The sequence below is a fragment of the Anarrhichthys ocellatus genome, unplaced genomic scaffold (assembly GCF_004355925.1).
Source record: "Anarrhichthys ocellatus isolate YVR2014 unplaced genomic scaffold, GSC_Weel_1.0 scaffold93, whole genome shotgun sequence".
NCBI classification, from domain to species: domain Eukaryota; kingdom Metazoa; phylum Chordata; class Actinopteri; order Perciformes; family Anarhichadidae; genus Anarrhichthys; species Anarrhichthys ocellatus.
Window position 1 is genome coordinate 174,078 of NW_022280123.1, and position 25,182 is coordinate 199,259.

Consider the following 25,182-nt stretch of genomic DNA (forward strand, 5'->3'; position numbering starts at 1 on the left):
TGTGTGTGTGTGTGTGTGTGTGTGTGTGTGTGTGTGTGTGTGTGTGTTGGTGTGCAGGCGTAAGTAAAATGTATGTCATTTATCCTGCAGCCAGAAAATGTCACATCCCGTTCTGAAAGTTCTTTTTACGAAGAGCCTTTTATACCAAAGCCCTTTACATTAGCTGACACCTTCAATATGAAACTGACAAAATTCTAAAAGAAGAGGAAGATGTGAAGAAAAATAGTGAGCGGAAATAATGAAAGACAAGTGGAAACTGAGTAAAGTCAATCTTTCACCTTCTCTTTCCTTCTCTCGTCATCTCTTTTCGCATCAGCCGTCCCGACTCTCCAGGACGTTAACCTCCCTACAGCACGTCTAATTGCTCCTCAGGACACTGTGTTTTGATTGGCTCGTGATTATATCAATTTATTGGCCCTTTTATAATCAGCCAATCAGCTCACCCACCCTGCAATCAGGAGAAGTGTGCTGACACAGTGGGATCTGGTAATCAAAAGAGTGACTCTGTTCATTTACACCACAGAAAACCACAGGGCCTTGAAATAAAAATGAAACCGAGCAGAACAAGAGCTGACCTTTATCGCTATTGTAGAATTGAATTAGGTTCGATATATAAATTCTCCAGCAGGCTCAGCCATTAGTGGAAATACATTTTAACGTTTTTAAATCAGTGCAGTAAGTGGATCGTGCAACTGCCGCCATCTCGCCTCCTGGAGATGGTTGTTGCGCTTCGTGAATCTTGTTCACTGCAGTGCACGCAGTCAGAAAGGTTTCTTCTCATTACAGTTAAGTAGACTCGGCGGCCACGTGCCAGGCCTCAGCGTTATCATGTGACAGCAAATAAGGTTATTGATTGGGCAGAGAAAAAGAAGAGACGACGGCGTAAGCGTTTCCTGTTGAAGCAGGAAGTTGATGGATGGAGAGGAGGGACGAGGCGGTCAGAGACTGAGTGCTGTCCTGCTTCCAGTCATGTGTCCATCTGTCTCTGTCACTCTCTGGTTTTCTCCCATCGACAGCTTTCTCTCCCCTATAGCTGTCGCACCATTTTTCGGGGATTTCTGCCCGGCTCTTCTTCGTTTCCATCCTCCATCCTTCTCTTCCGTTCTGGCCATCACCCTCTCTCTTTCCACAGCCTGTCTTCAACCCTTTATGGCTTCAAATCCTCCCTGTATTCTCATAAAATACTTTAATCCTTCCACTTTAAAATTTTTTAAGTTTGTCCCATTTTTTTTCATGTGTAAAATCTGTGGGGTGCCCCTTTATTACACACAAAGCAACAATAATACGTAAAACAAGGTCATGAAATTCCTTAAATTACTAAACGTGAATCCCAAAGTCCAATGTATCGTTGAGGGGTCTTCAATCTGATCAGTAACCCAATAAGGCCCTGAATCACAACAATGTTAGCAAACACGACAGCGAGGCTCGTTTCGATTGCGTCACCACTGTGCAAGATGCAGTCCCGAAAACTTTGCAGGTGTGAAGTTGAGGTCAAAATAAAGGTTGAGTTTGAATATAGCCGTGGTCCGAGCAAAGACCAGGGTAGGAAAGGGGCCCAATGGGACCCCCCTGGCCTGATCTGGCATCGTAGAAAGATGGTCTTTGGTAGCTGGTTTGCTCCCATTGTCAAAATGCAACAACTGGATCCACCATTTGGATAATAAAAATCTGCCACTTTCATCTTAGCCAACTTAATGTTGGAACAGTTACGACACTGACAAACGTCCCAGAATGCAGTTTAAACTACATATGCCAGTAGTAAACAGGAAAACTAGACTTTTAGTGGATATTTATAAAGCCTATCTGTCACAGTGCTGGACCAGGATTCATTTTGGCAGAACCTTGTGCATATGCCTGAAACTGGTGCTTCAGAAAATAAAATGAGCCAGTAATCAAATCGTATTGTCAATCAAGGATCATCCAATCAAAGCAGAGCATAACGTCCATGGCCTTTTGCTGATATTTGAAATATCAAATAGCAATGGAAAGTGATTTTTAACCTCATTCACTTTATTTTTATAACATTTCCTTTAATGTGCAACATTTACTGAACACTGATTCATATAATAAAACGTACAGATGCACACGTGGAGTCTTTCTACCTGTCTCCTCCTTGGTTTCCCAACATACCATCTCATAACATCTTTTTGTCTCGTTCCTCTTCTTCCTTCCTCTCACCTTTTCTTTCTCCCTGCCTCTCCTCCCTTGTTCCTCACCTTCTCTCTCCCGGTAAGTCAACCAGGGAGAGTCTTCTGAACGTCAGTGAAGAATTCGCTGCCAATTGAGTCCCCGCACAGTGAACAGAGCATGAATGATGGCAGCGGATCTATTCAGACTCCTGGCTCGTTAGATTGCTCCCTGTCTGCCAAACTCCAACTCTGTGTGTGTCTGTGTGTGTGTGTCTGTGCGTGTGTGTCTGTGCGTGTGTGTGTGTGTGTGTGTGTCTGTGTGTGTGTGTGTGTGTGTGTGTGTGTGTGTGTGTGTGCGTGTGTGTGTGCGTGAGTTATTGAGACTGCATGCAAAAAGCCTTTCCTCTGTTTCTGACCCTGCTCTTCTCCGTCCTTTTCCTTCCTTCCTACTTTCCTTCCTTCCCTAACTCCCTTGCTCTCCTCTCCTCTGCTGCTCCTCTGCTGTGCTGTGATAGTAATGTTGACACTAAGGAACTCTGTGGTAAGTGGACGGCCCTCACAGACACACACACACACACTTCACTGCCGCTGCCCTCATTTTCTCTCTTATCTATTATTAAAAAGTAGTTCTCACTTCAATTATTTTTCTTCAAAATATATGATATCAATTCAGCGACATTGGGCTAACCACTGCAAATGATTTAGTGACTTGTAAAGTCACACTTGTAAAGTTGTGTAAATCTTCAATTTGCACATGTATGTGTTTGCACAGACTACTTTGCCAAGCACATGGGGGACTATGAGGGAGTTTTGGCCTCGCTGGAAACACTCAACCTTTCCATCCTCAAAGCCATGGACTTCACCAAAAAGGTAAGAGAGTGTGTGTGAGACAGACAGTGGGAAGATGGCCGGGGAACAGCTTTTCTTTTACTCTTGTCATCCAATATTTATCACTCCAACACACCGCCTCCAAAGGTCAGCCAATACATTTTCCGGAGACAAATCATTATTTGATGTCACTTTTGGGTCCAGTTTTATTGAAGTCTAATGGAGAATGTCTAGAATCTATCTTAAGTTTGCTGAACTATGCTTACGTAGGCCACCATAAACCGTAGTACCAGACCAAGTGAGTCTAGCAGTGAATAGAATTGAGTGTTGAATTGCTTATGAGTGAATTTATTTGTGCATTTAATTAATTTATTAATTTTATGTATTCAATCAATGTATTGTTGAGCTTCCAACTATAACCAGTGGTGTCCTAGTTCGCACTTCTCAAGAAGTAGCTTGGGTCGCCCCACTACTGCAGAGCCCACAGAGAATTATCACCTGAATCGGTGGAGCTTTATAGTGACTTTCTGCTCCCTGTTTAGCTGAACGGCCCACAACGTTTCATGTATCGGTTCCCTCCCAGCGCTCTCATGACAGTGTCATCACTGTTTTCAGTGACAAAGCTATAAAAAACACCACCATACTTTACCTGCTCAGCACCAAGTGAACCTAGTGGAGCATTTAGCAGCTAAACAGACATATGTCCTCGGGGGTTGGTTGAGATGAAACACATAACCCTGAAAGAAAAAGAATCTCAAGAAAACTCACAAAAAGTTCAACTTAAAAAGCGATGATACCGAATGTTAATGTTTTAAAACTTGTTTCTGCTACACCAAAAGTCAGTCATTGCAGTTTTAAGATCTATAAAGAGCATATTGATTATTTTGCTTTGGTTTAAATCACATGCAAGCTAAAAGGATCCAGTTCCTTATGAATGGAAATACTTTCTGCTGATATTTGCTTTTGCCTTTTAGTATAGTTGGCTTGTAATCCAACTTTATCTTACTACACTGGTGAGCAGTACTGTTTGTTCTTGCAAAAAAATCCTATGTTTGTTTGTGTGCGTGCATGCGTGTGCGTGTGCATGGCAGACAACTATAGAACACTTATGTGTTATCCTAGTTTTCCCCATTTGCTATATATAGCAGGTGGTCCACAGCCACTCTCCCATATCCATGTCCATGTTACAGTTCTGCTTCTGTGTGTGTGTGTGTGTGTGTGTGTGTGTGTGTGTGTGTGTGTGTGTTGTGTGAAGCACTCTGACTCTGCTCTGTGTGTCTCTATATCTCTATCCAACAGCTTTGTCTTTATCTCTCTTTCAGCTGCTGCAGGCCATTCAGCAGTACACACACACACACACACACACACACACACACTCACAACCTCAGGCTAGGGTCTCTCTAATGATCAGTCATTGTTCAATCAATCTGTCGAGAGTCTCTCTTGTTATGTTGCTGTATCTGAATCACTCTCTTCTTCTCACTCTCATTCATACTGTCCTTTTCCCTGTAACACACACACAAACACACACACACACACACACACACACACTATTCTTTAATGCTGGGATATCATTACATTGTCTGTTGCAGGCAGTATGGAGGAGCGCCAACAGTGCTGTGTAGGGGGTGGACCAGCTCAAAGGGTCAAAAAGCCAAACTGAAGCACAGACACTGCTGACGAGTCAAATATTGATGGAGGTTTTGTGTGCGTTTCAGATTTCACGGCTACAAAAGATTTTTTTACTGCAGAGAGAGAGAGAGAGAGAGAGAGAGAGAGAGAGAGAGAGAGAGAGAAACTGTCTTTGTTTCAAAAACAGTTCAGAGCTTTCAGTCATTGTGAAAACATTTTACTTTTAGATTTTCTTCTCCACTGTGCTTCGTAGTGTTTCCTCTGCCTCTATGTGTTGCTCTTATCTTCACTCTTTTGTCTCCCCCTCTGCTTTTTTGTCATAGTGATTGTGACCAGCACAGGTGTTACCTAATACACCAGACATTTTACAAGAACAGATATTCCTTGATGACGCATGATATCTGTGGAATATTTGTAGATCATAGTCTGTGCTGTATTCTGAACCAAGATGGTCTTTATTGCTCCCACAATGTCAATGGCACTACATTCCAGCTTCAATCCTTCCATACCTTTCACAATAAAAGCCATGGACATCTGCACTGCATCACTGCTTACCAGAGGAAACCCAAATTCCCTCAGAGCATTTTGCTAAGAGGCAACTCAACACTATAGCTTACATTTTGAACAAATCAAATGCTTAGCGCTTGGTTTAAATCTGAAATATATTGCCAAATAGGCACTTTAGCTTTCCGCTTTGACATCAAATCCGCCCAGTCCTGTAGTATTCTGACAAAGTATTTACATAGTATTTTACAAATTAGATTTTTTTTTGATTTGACAAATGCTTATTTGATTTCACTGATACATGAAAATTATTTCTATAGCACAGCAATGTAAACGGTTTAACCCCAAACACCATATAGCACCGCTAACACCGACTACCAAGGCGAGCCTATACTCTGCAGTAGTGGCTCAGACACCCACCACTAGAGCTGTGGATGCGCTAAGTAGAAAATCTGCAGTAGCTCTGCATGGAACAACCTTTAACTCATTCTTATCAACGGAGCCAGTCTCGTAGTGAGTGGGGATGCCATGCCAGAGCCTTGCTGTCATCTAGCAAGGCTCTGTGTCGGCCATTCAAATAAATGCAAGCGCACATTCCTGGTAGAATGCTTTGTAATGTGAACACCCTAGTTTCTACTGAAAGATAAAACGTTTGCCACCGCGATCATTCTTCAGTGATGTAGAATCCTGTGAGTATTGCAAGCCGTTGTGCAGAGTTTTGGTATCTGGTAAGCTTGTAGACACGTTGCTTGAGTTCCCTAGATTGTATCTCATCGTCTCACAGGTCCCTTATACCAGTGGTCCCCAACCACCATCATTTGGTACCGGTCCGCACAGAAAGAATAAATATTATATTATTTCCGTTTTATTGATTATCAGAGTCTGAAAGAAGTTTTATTTTGAAAAATTACCGGATTCTCTCGCAATTTCATCCGCCTGTGCCTCTTGACACATGTCAAGATGCTTGTCTCGGTCACGTGATACGTTACCGCAAAAATTATGCCCGCAAACTAGCGAAAATTTGTAAATAACTTTTGGAGAGCTTCTTTGCAAAGGGAGAAAGGCCATTAAGGAGACAGAAAAATAGCCTTTAACTTCCAAGAAAAAGAAAGCTTAATTTAACAGACAATATCAGGAGTCTGATTAAATATCAGGAGTAATTCTGACACGCCAAACCCGCTTTGCAGAATATGTGGCGACAGGAAGATCAGCTGCTGGAGATTGTAAATGACGGTGGCCTTAAAAGTATGTCTGAGACAACAACTCTGCTGGTGTTTTGGATTAAAATCAAGGCTAAATATCCTGAGATCACCACTAAAGCACTGAAAACCCTGCTTCCATTTCACACATCCTCTTTGTGAAGCGGGATGTTCTGCAGTGACGGCAATCAACATAAAATTACGAAGTAGACTGGACATCAGGAACACACTTCGGGTGTCATTGTCTCCCATTACCCCCAGATGGGACCGTCTCGTTGCAGAGAAACAAGCTCAGGGCTCCCACTGATTCAGCGTTATTGTGAGTTGTATTTATTGATGCATTTTATATTTGTTTTCATGCCGATCGTATCATTTTATTTCGTCGTGTTTTTCCGCCACACCTTGAAGGCCGGTCCGTGAAAATATTGTGTTACATGAATCCGGTCCGTGGTGCAAAAAAGGTTGGGGACCAGCTGCCTTATACAACACGCACCCACCAGCCCCCCATGCTGTTTTAACGTAAGGTTGGCGCTGAAACTTGGATTACTTATGTCTTCACTTACACCTATACATATATCATCTTACGCATTTAGCCACAGGGACAACCAGCTGTCCGGAGGAAACTTAGTGCGCCTTTTAGCCCCCAGGCGCTGCGTCAGAACACGTATGGTTACACCACTTAGGCACTGTGTAAAACGAGGATTGCTGACAGTCGGACAAGTTACCTCATATAGTTCTGTTAGGGCTAGACCTTTTCAGGAGAGACCCAGATGGGACTTTTGCTGCTGCAAACCTTCGGCAGCAAAGTCGCACCAAAAATGAACTGGATCCGGTTAACAATCAAAAAGTATTTAATAAACAAGAGAAGCTATAACAGTTGCAAACTGAATTACTCTATCGATATCAATATGTCCCCAGGGCAGAGTTCTCACAAGGCCCACTAAATAGCCCAGCCCAGCTGGTAAACTACCCAGAGTGGTAACAGCGCGAACTCTGGCAAAACCCTCTGGAACTAAGCCTATATTTAAAAGTCTCTGTCCGAAAGTTTAAATGTCCAGTATCAGCCTCTGTGATTGGCCGAAATTCAATAGCCCCTCCTGGCTTGGGGCAGTTATCATCTCAGTGTTTGGTTGAAGTCGTCCGGACTCCTCCTCAGGTCCTGGTGGTCTGTTGTCCACCCCTCTGTCCTCTGCTGCACCTCTGTGAAGCCTCACTCAAAATGTTCCCTTTCTGACCCTCAAAACTATTCATACAGTGTTTTAATACCTTTAGTGACTATACTTCTATGGTTTAATACATTCAATGAGTAAAATGCTGTAACATATAATATCCTCTATAAGTAAGAATATTGTAAACATATAATACATTCCATAAGTAAATATATTGTGACTTTTTAACATAATTTGACATTCTTATTATTGTGACACTTCTACTCACCACTAGGGGTGTTATTAAATCCTACTAATAATGCTTTTAATACTGAAATCCTTCACAGTTCTTAAAAGATGTCAGACTTCAACATCATCTAAACAGTGCCATCAAAATATAGGGGACACTCAAGTTCCCAAGAACCCACGGAGCTGGTAGCTCAGCTGTGAAATGTACTAGATAAAAAAAAATGTAAAAAAACATACAAAATTTAAAAGCACTTTTCCACTTGAAATCAAATGGTTGAGATTAACAGTGAAATGTAACCTCTTACTCAAAATCACTTTGCATATGACTTGGTGTTTCATGGTAAGCCAATTCTTGATTCAAAGGGGGCCTCTTCAGAGACTAGAGCTTATCTGCTCCTCAGCAAAGGTCTGAGTGCTAATCCACAAGTAGAGATAAGAGCCTCAGTCACTGGGCTGACAGTAAAAGCTGCATATGTTTCAATGTAACTTTACCTTCAAATAGGAGCATCAGTGGTGCTCATTTCTTTATCTTTTCCTCCTGTGCTCTTCTTTGTCTTTACCTAAAACTCTCTCCTTTCTGTACTGTACTACTGGTCTCATTATTCACCTCCCCACCCTGCCTCCCATCTACTGCAATCCTCCTCTGGCCTGTCTCTTTTTCCTCTTCCCCATTCTGCCCTGTTCAAAAAAGAGGAATAATCCCATATTGTAGACGACATGGTATAGTAAGAATATCAATATACAGTGTATATATAACAGTGGAAGCAAGGTGTCAAATTGGTTGTTGTTAAAAAAAAAAAAGAGGTCTCAAAATAACATCCATGTAAAAACTGGAGAAAATTGAGGCAGATGTGAGGAGGCGGAGTTGGTGGAGCTAAAAGACAGAGCGTGATATTAGCTTGAGCAGAAGGCTGTAGCCGGAGCCCTGGCCTTTCAGAGCCCAGGGAGAATTGATTAGCTCCCCGTTCACCTCAATGAGAGAGAGAGACTGAGTGTAATAGGTGGGCAGAATTTGTACTCTGTTAACTACAGCAGTGCACAAAAGTGTGTGTGGGTGGGGGTTCTTCTTTAAAGCACTTGGCTGGAAGCCAAGGGCAAGCATAAAATGGGTCTCCAGATTATTAAAATGAAATTTATACCCCAGCAGTATTGGTTCCGTCATGGTGCAGAAGCCTTGCCAAATCCTTGACAGGATTTATACAATTACACACTGCTCCTGGATTAAAACATATTACAGTATTGAGTGCAATACCTCTATAATCTATAGGCTATAATAGAGAATATACATTGCATAAATTTATCCCTTAAGAAAAAGATTTCTATATACAACTGTAATCCATGCAGCTAGAAACCAGAGCAATGCTGATCATCTCTTTCTGAGCTCCCAGAGGACAACCATCACACTAATAATTCATATATATGTGATATTTCCATTCATTCATCCGTTCATGCTGTATTTATCATTTTTGACTGTCAAGGTATTAATTAGTGCACGCAGTCGTCAGCTGCCCGTCTTAAGAGGCTCATGAGGTTCAGCAAGTGAGCTGTTCATAAAGTAATTAGTGGGGATTAATAAACTCAAACCACCTCTGACCTCACATCAGATCAGCCCAGGCGTTCATTGTAATGATCCCACTAATAAACACAGTAAGCTAGGAGATATTTCAAAGGCATAATTATCTTTAGATGGTAGGATTACTGCAACAGCTGTAGAGATGGATAAACAGTACGATCTGCTTTCTGTCTGTTACCTGTGCTATTGCATTCCGACTTTATTGATTTATTCACAGTGCAAAATCGTTACAATAAACAATCAAATATGTTCCTTGTTTTCGGGGGCCAGATTTAAACCTAAATTCTAAACTGCCGACAAAAAAAGGGAATTGCTTTTATTCTTTGCCGTAAACAAGGATTACAATTTGAAAAGAAAAACAATTAAGTTGTGTCAATAAATCCAACAATGGGCCCTTTTCACAGCAGCCATTTTAACAGGTCATAGCAGTAAATGCATGAGTAATCTGTAACAATGGATGTATTCCATTTATGTGAGCCATCTCCAGGCTCCTGGTGTTGTGTATGCTCGTAAACTGACATGTGAAAAAGGTCAGTTCTGTAGCTTCAACCGAAGTGAAAGCGTCCTGAAAGCATCGAGTCTTTAGCCGTCATTCATTGTAAAGTCTTAAAGCTCTGCAAATGTGTGTTCTGGAGTCCTTGTATTTCATACCAGAACACTTGAAAAAAAAAATTTAAATCGTCACCTCTTTTATTTTCGCTACTGTAATAAGATAGGTTTGTCAACTGCATGCTAATGTATTGTGGTACTGTGTGGATGGGCTCACTCCCCCTAAACAGCTGCGTTTTGAGGCTGAAATCTCTGTGCATTACTCACCACCTCTCCAGCAGCCTCCGGATTCAGCACCCCCCGTCTATGGACAGCGACAAACAGAAACTTACAATTTTGTTGAAGTTGGTTGCCTCTAGCTTCTTCAACTCTTTTATTTTCACGCTGAAACAAAGTTTGAACCATAAACTTGGTCCGTAGCATCCCACTTCAGCTCATGAGATCTTGCAGGTTGCTATGATGACAGGAGGCAGGACACTTTGGAGACAGTTGCCTTGGAGACAGTTGAGGTGATGTCAGTCTACGTCGAGTCAGCTTGTTAAGATAACGCCCGGCTCTCTATCAGCCATTTGCGAGCAGATCCCACGCATTTCGTCATCCGGCGTCACACGCAGGACTGACTGTTGGCTCCATTTGGCGTCTCCGACATCTTCCTGACAGTTTCGCACTTTGTCGCAGTTCCTCTGACAACAACTCATTTCCGAGAGCGAGTCCTAATTTGGGAACCAGATCAAAGATGACGGGAATCAACAATTACGAGCCGCCAAGAAAAGTTTAAGAGCAAACTTCAGGGAAAGGAAAGGCTGAAGGTTTGTCTATAAGGGATTTTGAGAAATCCCTCCTGCATGTCATGATTTATGCGACGTTAACAAATATGTAATCTACAGGGACGGAGCAAACGTGTTGAAATGCTTCGAATTCAGTGTTGTTTCAACTAACTCTTTCTGTGTGTGAAAGCTTTTATGGCACTATCAGGATCAGAAGTGGTTCCAGAAAACTATTTTAATTAGCTCTCCAGCAGGTGGAGATAAATAATGTCTGCTCCTGTGAGAGGTGTGTGTGTGTGTGTGTGTGTGTGTGTGTGTGTGTGTGTGTGTGTGTGTGTGTGTGCGCGCGTTTATGTGTGTATGAATTGCTGGTGATGAGAGCTGAAGCAGGTGACAAAAAGAGAAGAGAGAGGATTCAGTAAATATCCTGTCCTGTCTTTTGTGTATAATGCTATGTTTAATGAGCCACTCTCATTAGCACTTTCTTTTTCAGGCTGTCACCGAGCGAGCCGACACACTCATTGACAATTCAACAAGCACACACACACACACACACTCGCCCAGTTTCTCTCTCAGACTAAAATCTTGTTAAGCCTGTCTTTTTTTCCAAAATCTTTGCAGCAAATTGTTTCGCGCCGGTGAGTGACCCTCCATGAGCACTTTAGCTGCTTCTCATCCAACTCCTCCTACCCATCTCCTTTTCCACTCGCCTCTCCTTTCTCTCATTTTCTCCTCTTTCATCTCCGCTCCATTGTCTTCACCACCCCCAAGCCGTCGCCGCCACCTCCCCCACCTCATCCCCTTCGCCCTCTCCTTTCTTCATGGTAGATTAAGGTGAATTGGATCACGGGGCAGGTGGGGGGAGGATGCGTTTTTGGTTCCGTAGCACAATAACATGCGAGCGAGATGAGGAGAGCGAGGGTTGGACGAAGATTGATGGGGGAGATTGGGAAGTAGAAGAAAGGGAAGGAAGAGGAAGTGAAGATGAGAAGGGGGAGAGTGGGCGAGGCAAACGGGACGTGGCAAGAGGTTGGCAGGGAGTGATGATGAATAAAAGGATGAAACATAAGCCAGTGTGTAAAACATCTCAACCGGCCCAGTCGGTTGAGATGATACGATTCTGTGTCGAGCATTCATTACTTGTTCATTGGGGTTTAATGGTGTTTCATATGAAGATTGTGCAAAGGTACAGTATGTTGGAAATGCAGTGGTGGAGTGTATCCGTGTGAGAGTTAGATTGATTTCCGCACCCCTAATGTGTGGAGCCCCTCAACTGATAAAAGGGATTATGAGAAAGAAATAAATGATTTAGATGTGTGCGAAAAAAAAACATTTATTTATTCATATTGCTCAAGATCTATAGCTCAGGTTAAAAATAATTTGTGGACTTATTGCATGATTTCGCCGCAAAACGACGACTAGATAATTTGCTCCAGAATGTGAGGGCACTTTGCAGATTACGTACATGGCAGGTTTAATGATTACAAATTGCTGAATGTCCCAAGGTGATTTTCCTGCAGTGCACTGGCAGCAGTGTGTACTCCTGAGTGTGTGTGTGTGTGTTTCTGTGAGGCGTGTGTGTAGTTAGACACCTGGTGCAGCGAGTTCAGTCTGGGGCATTCCTGCAATCACAGTAGCCCAGAGACACACACACACACACACATCTATATGTTATGTACACATGTCCCACTAAGTGGTGTCAAGCCTGAAAGCAAGTGCATCCCTCACCTTCCTCCCCTCCTTAATCCCTGGATAACTTTGCGTCTAACATGCTTCGGCCGCAGCATCCTGCTTCTTGGTTACGGTAACCCGGTCGACAGTTTCCAGAGGATGAGGGATTTGATGAAGAAGAGAAGTCAGGGTGAGGATATGGCAAGTGCAGAAAGAGTTGGAGAGAGAAAGAACATACAGGAAAATACCAAGAGAAGGAAGCAGACATACGAGTGCAGGAGCAAACAGGAAGCATTAGGAGAGGCGATGTAATAGAGCAGGAGTTTGAGATAAGTCAAGAGGTCTGACACAGTGAGAGAAAGGGGTGAGGGAGGTCAGAAAACACAGCTCCACATTTTTCTCATGGCTGCCATCACTGTCTGGATGAGGAGGAAGTTAAGCAGCTCAGTCGGTGAAACTGATTACTGATTACATGGTTTCATTTCATCATCCAGTCGCTGAGTGGTACATTACTTTGCTAAAACATTTCACTTCAGTCCAGCTTAGCTTATCTCTTTTTTCTTTTCTTTTTTCACTTGTCTATGACTGAGCTACCACTTACACTGGCTCTGCCATTAAGAGGGATTTATAATTGTGGGTTAAGGGGCCGTGGCGTAGCTGCTGGAGCTGACATGTATCGTCTGAAAATGTAACACATCAGGGCTGTGGCAGCTATACGGACACCACATGGAGACCACAAGAATTGTGATTGGTCAGCTTGGGCTTTCCCAGAAGTTTTCTGATGCTGGTGGAGATTGCTGATCGTGAAGACAACATCAGAAAGTAGAAGAAAGAGAGACTGAGCAACTCTTAGTTAGTAGTACTCTGAATTCAGAATTTAGCACCTTTAAGCTACTGTGAGACTCTGCCTGTGTATAATTCCAAATCTCATCCATCCCAACGTGTCTCCATGAGCGACATTTCCCATCGAGCAGCACAGATGTTCAGCTTCGTCCGTCTCTGCTCCCTGCAGATTCTCTCATGTCAGTTCAGGACATTCCTACAAGTCTAATTTCTAAATAGTTATCTCATCTTACTTCAATTTAGAAAGATTACACTGTACTGTTACAACACAATGTCATTGGACTTTGGACTGACGTACCTGAAACCAATTTACGAAAGTTATTCAGAGGTTGTTTTTTATATTATTTTTGATCAGAAGTCAGTTTTGAACCTGCAGACCTTTCCAGGTCAGAAGTTACAATAATCACTTTTTTCTCCATCAGTTAAACTGCTGTGAAACCAGCCTGTACGCTACTTTAACAGTACAACCCTAGCCATCATACATTAGCATTGCAGTGTTTCCAGTCAGCTCCTCTCAGAATACCAGCTACACGAGTGTGTCGTATGAACACCTGTCTGTCCCCTGTTCACCTGCAAGACGTTCTGTTCACAGCACAGGTGGACATCGTGAGCTTCCGCTCCACCATGGATGTGACTGACTGCATCCTCGGTGTCTCCCACAACTGTTAATGATGGTGGACATGAATAATTTGTGCGCGAGTGTGTATGTGACAGTGTGAGAGAAAGAGAACTGGCAGAGTGTGTGTTGTGTTGTCAACTGGGTGTGTGTTGACTGATGAGGTTACACCCAATGCATGAATAATGCAGAGGACCGTAGGAGTGAGAGAGAGAGAGAGAGAGTCAGAGTGTGTGTGTTTGTGTGTGTGTGTGTGTGTGAGTGTGAGAGCGAGATAGAGCTGGATGGGTAATTGGGTGAAAGGAGAGCATAGAGAGGAACTCCACTTAGGGATTTAATATAGAGTTGAGGGACGCAGAAAGTAAAACAACGAAACAGAAAGCTCAACACGATGTACAGTACGTTCCCTCTCTGAACTTGCAGTTTTTCCTGTCTCCTTCCTCTCCCCTCTTATCTCCCCTTCCTCGAGCACCTTGTCTCCCTGCTACTGTTTCTCTCTGCCTCCCAGCCCCATCCTCCTCCTTGCCTCTCCCTCCATTCTCATCTCTCTTCAGGCCGATGAGGCTGGCATGAGATCTGAAGAGAGTGTATGTTTCTGATGCCGGTTAGTGGGCTCGCCTTCTGTTGAGAAACAAACTCAGGCGCTCTGCCTGCTTTTAACCACTTCCACACTTCCAAATGTCAGTTCCACCACTTAAATCTGTCCAATAAATGTGGTAATGTATTATCCATTTCTTTTTTTTATAGCTGTGTTCAATCCTGACTACAAACACAAATATCCCATATGATGGCAAGTTACTGTTGCTATTCCTGTCCTTTCTTCTATACTTGGCTCATATGAGCCCCGTTTCCGCTGCATGGTACTGCTCTGCTCGACTTGACTCACTTTTTGATACCAAGTGCTTTTCTCTATTCCTTTTCTACTGCGATAGTAACCCCTCAGTGTCTGCGAGATTCTCAGTCGTTGTCGTGACATCAACTTTAACGTGACACTCGCTGAATCCTTTCATCCGCAACCAAACGGAGGACTTTCTGCACTTCGTCCAGCAACACAGTTCATGATAACGGCGGCAGACTCCTTGATTGGTTTCTTGATCCTGGATTTTAACTCTAGCTGGCAGATTTCATCAGCTGTTGCTAGCGAGCTAACTAGGCAAAACGTTAGCTCAGTGAATTGGTTGAAAACACTGCTTAGCTTACATTCTTGAACTTAATTGTACCGAAGGGTTTTTGGAATGATGTCTAACCGACTAATTTGACACACCAAACACCATCTTTGGTACTGACTTGGGTTGCTGGAGTATAAACTTCCAAAATCCAAAAAGCGGGACAGAGCTGCTAACATTAGCGCATCCAGCGGCTTTTAATTCAATGCTGGATCAGATCTTGCTCACAATTGCAGCTCTCATTACACCTCTTCAGAACCGGTATCTCACAAATGATTGTTTACTTGGAGTGTTTAATCTGTAGTTATTTCTCCACTTGCTTGCATAAAGAAAGATTTGTCCTGCACGTTATCTAGCTTCAGGAGTTACAGCTACAAACAGTGGTCACAAAATCCAAGCAAAAATAGATGGTATTAGTGCAGAGTGTGTGTGTGTCCATGCAGGTTAGTGTCCTGCTAATGGACTGGTAGATGTCTCCAGAGGAGGGCCAGCCGGTGGTCACTGTCTCTCTCTTTCACACACGCACACACACACATACACACCACACACACACAGGCAGTGTACACACGTGGCTGAACTCTCTATGGTCAGTGAGTGTTGCAGCTGGGATGTCTTCATCTAAGAGGCTCGGATAGCACAGTTAAAGGTTAGGGGCAGACGAGAATAATATCAAGAGAAACAGATGTGTGTGTGTGTGTGTGTGTGACTTAACAAAGCTATGAGACTATAAGAGAGTTTGTGGTTACTGAGGGATACCAGGACATGGGGAAGAGAGAAAAGCCATTTAAAAGCAATATCTCTCTCAGTGTGAGAGGTCTGCTGATCAGATATCATTTCCTGCATACTGCTAAAATGGTGTTGCTTAGAGACATATTGACTGGGGTTGCTAGGATACCATTTTAATTGGTTGATGTGTGAAGCTGAGGCAGGGTTGTGGGGGTTTTCAGAGGTAGCGGGCCAGCCGGAGAGCTGCACTTGTGCTTCCCAACACATCAAACCTCTGCTATCCTAGCAGATAGAGACCTGCTGTAGAGAGACAATGCTGGCTCTGCAGAGACCCTTGAAATAAAATCTGATACCTCTCGAGCTGAGAAATAACAGAAACACCACCACTGAAAACAAACACAGCTTCTTACGGCAGAGAATTGCTGCAACACAAACAACTTTTTATTGGTTGCCATGGCAAATAAAAGATCAAACCAATAGAAAGTAATAAAAAATTCTATAAATACGCAGCTCAGGAAACCTCCAGAGAGAACACCTTGCTAGGCTGAAATGTGGGCGTTGTACCGCCTGAAGATGTTTGAAAACCAGTTGAAAGGAAGTGCATGAGCAGAAAACTGCTCACTGGCTACATGCTGGAAACTACAAGCTGTGCATTCTTCATCTTCTTCTTCTCTTCTCTTTTCTTCTGGTCCGGTTCATAATCACATCAATCTCAGAACACATTGCCTATCGGTCTGACTACGATTTTGCATCTGGTGGCAACGGCCAATGTTTTTGGGGGTTCCGGTGAAGCCAGCTGATATACGGATAACGGATATCTGGGCCAAGACTTCGTTACGAAGGTACACATCAGCTACTTCGTTCATTATGTTAAGACTTCTTTAAGCACGGTTAACAGTCCGTTTAACAACTTCAGACGAGAAAACGGAGTTAAGAGACGACGTCTAGGACCGATTATCTGTATTCTGAGATTGCATTTAGGCCAATGCGTTCCGCCTGTTTCGCTCTCCACACGGATTGTTTACCTGCATGCAACCAAAGCCTGCTCGAATGTGTCTGGTCAATACTACTCTGACTAAAAACATAAAACCACAAATACCATTACCTAAATCTTGTCCCACTAGCTACAGGATCTGCATTCATATGCAGATTTCTGTTAATTGAGATTCTTTCCCACTGACCGTCAACAAACATCATCCTGCAATCCCACGTGGGAAAATCGAATTTCCTTGACTGAAAGCAGGTCATGCAGCACTTTGCCTTACGACGTGTTCAGACCAATAGAAGCCCTGCATGAATAAATGCAGCCCTCTCATTCATTTGAATAAAATCGGTCCATTGGCACAGTAGGGAATCAAACTGTGCTGCAGTGCGACATCTGGCAAGTAGCAGCTTCTACTGTTTACTTCTTGATTGTTGCAACGGAAGAATTAGTTGCTGCTGTGATACGTTTCCAGAGTTGCAAAATTCGGTCTGTGAGTTGTTACAGCCCGAGGATTACATACTGTTGTGCAGTTTTTCTTAATAAGCATTTCAACACATTCATCTGTTACTCACCGGGGACTTGCTTGTGTAGCCACTCGTTCTAAATACCCTCAGAGTGAGGGAGAGGCGTATCGCACCGTTCAAACTGTCAAGAACTCGTAACAGACTAGAGACTCCTATAGTCCCTTGTTGGCCTACATAGTCACACCTCTGAGTAACAGCTACAGCCCTGCAAAATGTCTCAAGGGACGTCGCCTTCGCATTACATTACCCACCTATCCAGCGTCGTGGCAGCCAGCGCTCCCTGACATCTTGTTGCCTGGAGATTATGCCTGGATTTCCGCTGCAAAAGCACAAGGCACCGACCACATTAGACACTGAGGAGAAATTGTCACCATCTAGTTCCTATGCTTGCCTTTGAGCTTCAGGTTTAAGATCATAGATTTTAGCAACTACCTGACACCTGGACACCAGCAAGGTGATCTCATCCGTGGCGCTTGAGCAGAACCCCCCCCCCGCCTTTTGGGTAATATCTTGACGCAGGAGGTCTGCACGAGGTTAACGCTGAGACATGGTCGTGGATAGCATTGTAACATTAGGGTTTAGGCAAAGGTGTCACATCCTTCCTCCTGCTCTTAACAGATTTTCTGGCCCTTTATAGAGAGTCTGTTTCTCTGAGGGTCTAAAACGGACGCGGATGGGTTTGTATTAGAGTGAGTTGAAAGCCCGGAGGATGTTATACAGACGGCAAAGGATGCTTTGCGTGTCAGTATCAAGATGCCGCGAGCCACTGACCACGCGTCAGTATTTGACGCCCATGGAGTGAGACCCGGCTGTGGTACCAGCTGGGTCAGGTGTGTCATTTGCAGTCAAGTCTCAGGGTACAGCTGACAACATTGGCAGGAGGTTGGCAGGAGGCAAGGCAGAACAATTATTGAATTATTGATTCCTAAAGTAAGGGGGATATGGTGTAATTCAAACATGGTTCGACATATAACCTGTGTATGACGTCATGGGTCTGGCTTGAAATAGATTTTTCAATGGAGTCTATTTTCCTGAGAGGTGATTGAAGTGACGAGTTTTCCCTCCAGTGAGACTGATCAGGCACCTTCAGGGTAAGCTGAGGGATATAGGGAATTCATCAGTGGATCAATACCAACACTTACATCCCCTCTCCCACCAGTCAGCAATGGCCAGCTTACAACACCTTCAGAACGCCTCCTGCTTGACACTTCTCCTGGTACATTAGGAAGGCTATTGTGACATGTGGACGAAACAACACAACAGTCCTAATTATATGATCGAAATCATTATTCTTGATTGGGGGTTGTACAAGTAGAGAGCCCCTTGCTGTGGCATTATGCAGCATCCCATCATTACAGATTGCTGGGTGCTGTTTTGGCCAGAGGCTCTTATGTTGAACGCTTGCCTCCCTGTTTGTCAAAGTGAATGAAGCCGTTTACATCCCCTGCTGTGGCTCTATAAGGTACAACAAGGGGAAAAGTGAACCCATTGTGTCGCAGGCTTCAAGTTTAAGTTAACTCTTCAATATTTAACATTAATATTTCAATACTTTAAAGAATCAGGTAAAATAGGTAAAATAACCTTTCGTCATATTTGCCCAAGCTTTCACTATATCACAATGAACATGAGACAAATAATCTGTGGGGGAAAAAACAGGTTCCTGTGCCTCCTTTTAGTGCGCCTTAAAGCATTTACAACCAATCAGAGCCATGTCTCTAACACAACGGTCCATCACTGCTCAAATATGAATCAACATTCTGTTACTGCATTTCCTTTTTATCGCCGCAAATGTTTTCAAAAACATATTTCAGTCTTCTGTTTTGCATTAAAAATTAGCAACGTCCACCGAGTGAAGCAAACTTGATTATTATTAGTAACCGTAGCTTTAACCAATGCTAATCGGCTGGTGTAGTGCTCTCTTTAAATGCACAGACATGACGGTGGCATTGATCTATCTAACTTTCAGACAGAAAGCACGTTTAAGAAAATAGTCACCACTGAAGTTTTTTGAACAAACATAACAATATTGTTGCTTTGCTGTTGAGCACAGTCTAGTCTCAGTCAGTAGCATCATGTTAAGGCCAGTATAATATTCCCTTAACAGCTCAGGCTTTTTTTCAGAATGACATTAGTGACTTCACATTGACATGAATACATACAGTGTTTTTAGTCCTGTACTAACTTAAATGTCCTTGCTGCTCAGTACACCTCATGATCATTTTATTTATTTCACACACCAACATAACGTTTGTGGTATGTTTCTGATAAGATGCCTGTATAAATGAATATTATAAGGCCGGTTTGGATTGCATAGTGTGTGCTTTAGTCTTTTATCAGCCTACATCCTTGTCACTTCCACCTCTCCACGACTCTTCTTTATCTCCATCTGAGACTCTGAAGATGGAATAATTTCCCCCTAACTAAACCAACCTCTATAATCACTGATTACCACCTACAACTCCCTGTAATCAGCCACCGCCATCTTATGACAAAAGACTGTGTGTGTGTGTGTGTGTGCGTGCGTGCATTGTAGGGGAACGCTGTGCTATACACATGTGCAGATCTAAAGGTGGATGCTAATGAGGAGATTTGTTGTCAGTCTTAAGAAATACATGAGATCTGAAACAAATACAAACACTCTGCACACACTCACAGGCTTAGTGACCCTGCTGGCTTGGTCAATTACTCCTACCAGAAGAAATTTCTCAGATCTCATAAACATCACGTCACCTCCACTCTGTAATGAATTTTGTTTTTTTGTGGCCACAAAATCCGAGCCATATAACTTCAGGGCATATTGCAGCTCGCTGTGTGTTTAAAATGAGGCCTTTGTTGATGTGTGAAGATTGATGACAGAGCTCTCCAGAACTTAGTACAAGGTTCAATATTGCCATTGTGTATATCTTCACACAGAAACCAGGCACATCAACACAAGCACACACACACTCATTCCTCCTGCCTTGAACTCTACAAACACACCCCAATCTGAGCACACACTAAGACGCACTGTAGCTAATAACCAGGCTGTGTCCGGGGAGCGAGCAGAGAGAGACGGTGCATCTCCTCCCGGGTCACTGATCTGAGTGAATTATAGATCACAGCTTTTTCTATACTAGGTTTTGTAGCTCGGCCCGTGGGGCAGGTACAGGAAGAACTGGGAGGAAGAAAGGGAACTGTGGAGCACATTTTCAAAATAGAATCTACAATTTCACAACACGCTGCCTTTTTTGGAAGGCACAAAAAACGAAACAAAAGAAACTCACTGCACTTTTGAATCGGTCTTTTGCGGTGTGGATGTTCTGCTGCTGCTGGATCACCAACCGAGCAAAGTGTCCAACTGCACTCGGTCCCTGAACCACTGAGGTACAGTATCCGCTGATACGGCGTTGGCTGCTACTTTATGACCGGATTTTGAGGCCCTGTCTTATGGAGGATCCCTGTGTAGACATTTTAATAGTTACGTTTTTTTTGCTGATTCGTCTCCCATTCCTAAATGTCTTTCATCGGATTATGACAAAAGAAATACTCTGGTACAAATTGGTCAGAGAGTGTTTGGAATAGATGGTACATATATGCCCAGCAGTAAATTGTGTCACGTCGATTGTAGGTCGGCCCTGCTATCCACTTAGCCACAGTGGCCCCAACAGTACTTATTTTGAATAAGTAATATTTCCCTTATTATTATTCATGCCTTTACACCCAATATGTGTAGATTGCTTAATTATAGCATCTTTCAAATTAGTTTGATGGCAAAGTTTTGGGGACCACAAGTCGAGAATTTTCAAATTGCACAGATAGTGCAAGTTGATAAAGTTAATATTTCATACTCAAATTTATTGGTTGCTTGTGTGTTTTTAAACCTCCATTTTCTCAAATCTTGTTTGCATGTTTTTTCTTTGATATAACGATTGTTGCTCCAGTGGCACCGTCGCTCAATAATGCTCATTAAAATCGAATCTATGTAATCTAATCTTGAGTCAAGGCGCATAAGCAGTCTCGCATTAATCAGTTAGTCAGTAATCACACATGTGCATGTACAGTATAACAGCGCATGTTTACTTAAAACAGGTGAAATCCCATTGAAGTCAGTGCAGGGATTTACAGAGATCTGGGTACCGTAGTATTTATCCAGTTAGCTGATTCAGTCGGTGCGAACCCAAACTTTAAATATATCACTACTCAAAAGGACACAACATACTTACCCACACGTAACACGTACTGCCCATTGCGGTGACAACGGCATCAATATCCACAAGGAAAGCAATAATATTTTTTCTTCTAAATCTATAAAACAGCTTTACAGTTGCCACAAATGTTCCACCTAAGGGAATTTCTCTACTTTGTTTATTTTTCATCCAAATTGATCCACATATTTAATAACTAAGTGCCTATAATGGACTCATAATGCATTAATTATCTCTTCAAAATAATTACTATTTATCATTTTGTGTTTCCCACTGTGGTAATTGAATCTCAGCAAGGTATTCATTCAGGGTAAAGTGGCAAATGTAAAATGGAACCAAGCCTAAATGATATAATCATAATGATTTCTGTTGTATTGTATTGCAGAGCGACGTGTGTCTTATGCTCGGAGTGGATGCGGTTAAAAACCAGAACAAGATGACTGAACGTTTCCACACACGAGCTGATGAGGACGAGCCTCTTGTATAAAAGTCTCCGTGTTTGCATGTTTGAGAGTTTGCGTGCGGACATGCGTGTGTGTAAAAGCCATTGGCTGTGATAATGGAAGTCAATAGGGCCTTGTGTGATTCTGCGTCTCGTGGGAGCGTTTGTCTTTGATCAAAGCAGCAGAGAATGGCTGAGCGCACAGGAACCTTAACTGTCTCCCTGAATCACTGCACTGTGACTTCCAACGGTAAAGCTGTCATGACCGACTGACTCCGCTCTCTGGAGTGCATATGTAGTCAATCATGGACTGGCGTTTGATAGCGAGGTCTCAGGGTCTTTAGCCTTGAACACGTCTGAGCGACATGTGAAAGGTTTAGTTTGTTGTTGCAATCGGCAAATATGAACTAGTAAAGCATATCCTCAAAGTCAATTGATTGTTCATTAAGAAGGCCCGTCCCTCTTAGTTTACTTTTGCTACACCTTCAAGCTTTCCGTTCTCAGACGGCACACATGCAATTTACAATGATAACGATGGCAGATTTACCATAATCACACATTTCTTATGACAATTGGTCCATGATTTGTAGACAAATGTGCACTAAAGAATGCTTCTAATTTCCAGGCATGTTACTGTCAACTTTTCAGCCGAAATGGCAACTGTTGCTCGCAGATTTCGTTGCCTGAAGCTAGCGAAATTAATCTAACCCATCACGAGTTCGGCTAGCCAAAAATAACAAACATCAAGAGAGAAGACTCTGAAGGTTCCCAATGCGATAATCAGATCATATCCGCTGCCTCCTCACGTCTCTCTGACCCGGCGGCTAGCAGCTAGGGGTGCTAATAGTGCAAACAAAGGCAACAGCACTGAAAGAGCGAACAGTGTTTACCTGAGGGGGAGACCCGAGTGTGGGTGCTACTCTTCTGTGACGACGGCGTCAGTCTGGACGCCGTTTTAAGCTCTAGCCGAATGAGAGGAGTGCGGAGCGGCGTCCGTTAGCTAGTGAGCGCCCACATGCACTAACATGTACTGAAGGGCTTGCACGGCGGACCCGGCTATGTCGACAAAGCAAGAAGAAGCTGTGATCAGGACCAGGACAAACACACAAATACATTATCTAATCCACTATATATTTTGCTCTTGTGTTTTGGATTTTGGAAAAGCTTAAAAAAAGCGCACACTGCTAAATACCAATAATTGCATTTCTACAGCCTCGTGCACACAGTTTAAAAATGAGGAGAAATCAAAAGCTTGACAGGCCTGCTGTGCCTATAGTTACAGTTGCTAAGCTGCGATTGGACAGCCACTGATTGGAGGAAGGTGTATTTAGCAAACAGTCAAAGCCCTGAATAATTAAAAGGTGGCAGCGATAAGGTCATAAGAGTTAAAGCAGCAGCTCCAGACTTATCCGACTCCTCTGACAGTTCACCGTGTTCCCACTCAGCAGTGCAGCTCAGGGACTCTTTGACACTGTCACCAGGACGTCATCATTTTTTTTCATTCCTCTCTTTGAGAAAGTGCTCGGGTTAAAGAACTTCGAATATAATTTTAAACGGGTCCATGGAAATGATTGAACCCTTATGGGTCAATACGCTTTGAGCTGAATGTTGAATGAGCTGCAGTCCTCAGTTCGTCTATGCCAGTGAGTGTTGTTTGGAGTAGTGATTGAGGCTGACAACTGAAGAGTTCATTGATTTCCAGTTGTTTTTTGTTGTTGCGTCTAATAAAAGTAGGTAACATTTCAGTCTGGCCTTGTGTTATTCCTGCTGAATCTGGAACAATACACAGTAAAACCACACTTTTAATCCCCCAGGGGTCATGCTTGAAGCCCAGACTAAAAGCTTTTTCTGAAACGAACTTTCAGGCCAAAGTCCAAACAGGGAATCAGGGGGAGCAGTGAGAGAATAAAGAGACAGTGAGGGAAAGGAGAGGGAGAAGACAGCAGTAGAGAGAGTAAAAGATACCAGTCTATTTTTACTTATTTTTGCCTCCCTGCATGTGGCCTGTCCACCTCGAGAAGCCCTTCGACCGTGAAATGGATGTAAGGAAGGAACTCATAGAGATTTGTGCTGGAAAATCTTTTCAAAGGAGTGAAGGGAACACAGTAAAAAGAGAGGCTGTGCAGCAGCGCTGGGATGTGTTGAGGACGCACAAACGGACATGTTATGGACATTTTGGTATTAAAACTTCTGACAGAAGGACTTGCTTTTTTCTTTTTTTTCCAAACAATCATAGTGTTTTTTTATTTATTTGTTTGCCCAGGTTTACGAGAGAGGAAGCAACGTGGAGCAGTTTGTGACCCGCTTCCTTCTGAAGGAATCAGCCAATCAGATCCAGTCTCTTCTGAGCTCCGTGGAGAGTGCCGTGGACGCTATCGACGAGCAGCACAGCCAATCAGGGTGAGCCAATGACAGTATCCTTGTGTATGTGTGTGTATGGCATTATGTGTAAAACTCAGTTTTGTAAGCAGTCTTAATGGAAACCAGGCAGCGTTTCAAGTCTTTTCGGGTTAAAACGTCTGTCGCTCACACACACACACACACACACACACACACACACACACACACACACACACACACAAATCGTGTTTATACTATTTTCATCACTCTCTCTCCCTTATTCCTCTCCTTCATTCCCTTTGGATCCTTCCATTCAAATATTTCATCATTATTCCCCCACTCTCTCTTTCTCTTTCCTTCATCCCTCCACAATCCCACACGAGTTTTCTCATCATCGCATCCTCTCTTTATCTTGTTTTTTCTCTTTCTCTCTCTTTTTCAGCCATCTACCTGCTAAGGTGAGTCCACGGATGTCAGAGAGGGGCAACGAGAACACCGTCCCTGACTATCCCCCCAACAACAGAGTCAGTGCCAGAACCATCAACACTGCCTCAGGTGACAAACACACACACACATACGCTGCAGCACCGCCTCTGAATTCATGGTTGGTGGCCATCCGTCATGCGCTTGAACTGTACGATTAGCCTCATATTCACAATCTCTAGTAAGGGGACATCGCTCTGTGTGAGCATAGATCAAACTCTGACGGCCTTTCAGCAGTTCTCCATCCACTCTACACACACACACGCATACACACACACACACACACACACACACACACACACACACACACACACATACGCATCCCTACTCCATTTACTCTCCGTTGTAAAACACCTCAATCAGCCACCTGAACAGGTTTGATGCAGATTTCCTACAGCGGACAGGGCAGCACTGATAAACCGGTGGAGGGAACAGGGTGGGGGGTAGAGAAGGCAGAGAAAGGGAGTCGAACGGGAGAGGTTGAGAAAAGGAGTGAAGGCTGAGGAAGCAAAGCGAGAAGGTAGAGAGCCGGGTAGTATATCTCTGAAAGAGTTAAAGTCAAACCTTTAGGTATGTATATGAGTCCAGTCAGCACTCAACACTTACAGTTTCTGCTATGTAGTG

General features: G+C 43.3%; 1 protein-coding gene across 2 annotated transcripts in view; it reads left to right on the plus strand.

Moving 5' to 3' along the window:
• necab2 (N-terminal EF-hand calcium binding protein 2) overlaps positions 1–25,182 on the plus strand; it is a 111,664-nt gene that overhangs the window by 37,455 nt on the left and 49,027 nt on the right. For both annotated transcript variants that reach the window (XM_031875696.1, XM_031875694.1), the window contains exons 4-7: positions 2,645–2,670; positions 2,902–2,999; positions 23,999–24,135; positions 24,518–24,630. In XM_031875696.1, the coding sequence (XP_031731556.1) occupies positions 2,645–2,670; positions 2,902–2,999; positions 23,999–24,135; positions 24,518–24,630 (374 nt within the window). The remainder of the gene's footprint in view (positions 1–2,644; positions 2,671–2,901; positions 3,000–23,998; positions 24,136–24,517; positions 24,631–25,182) is intronic.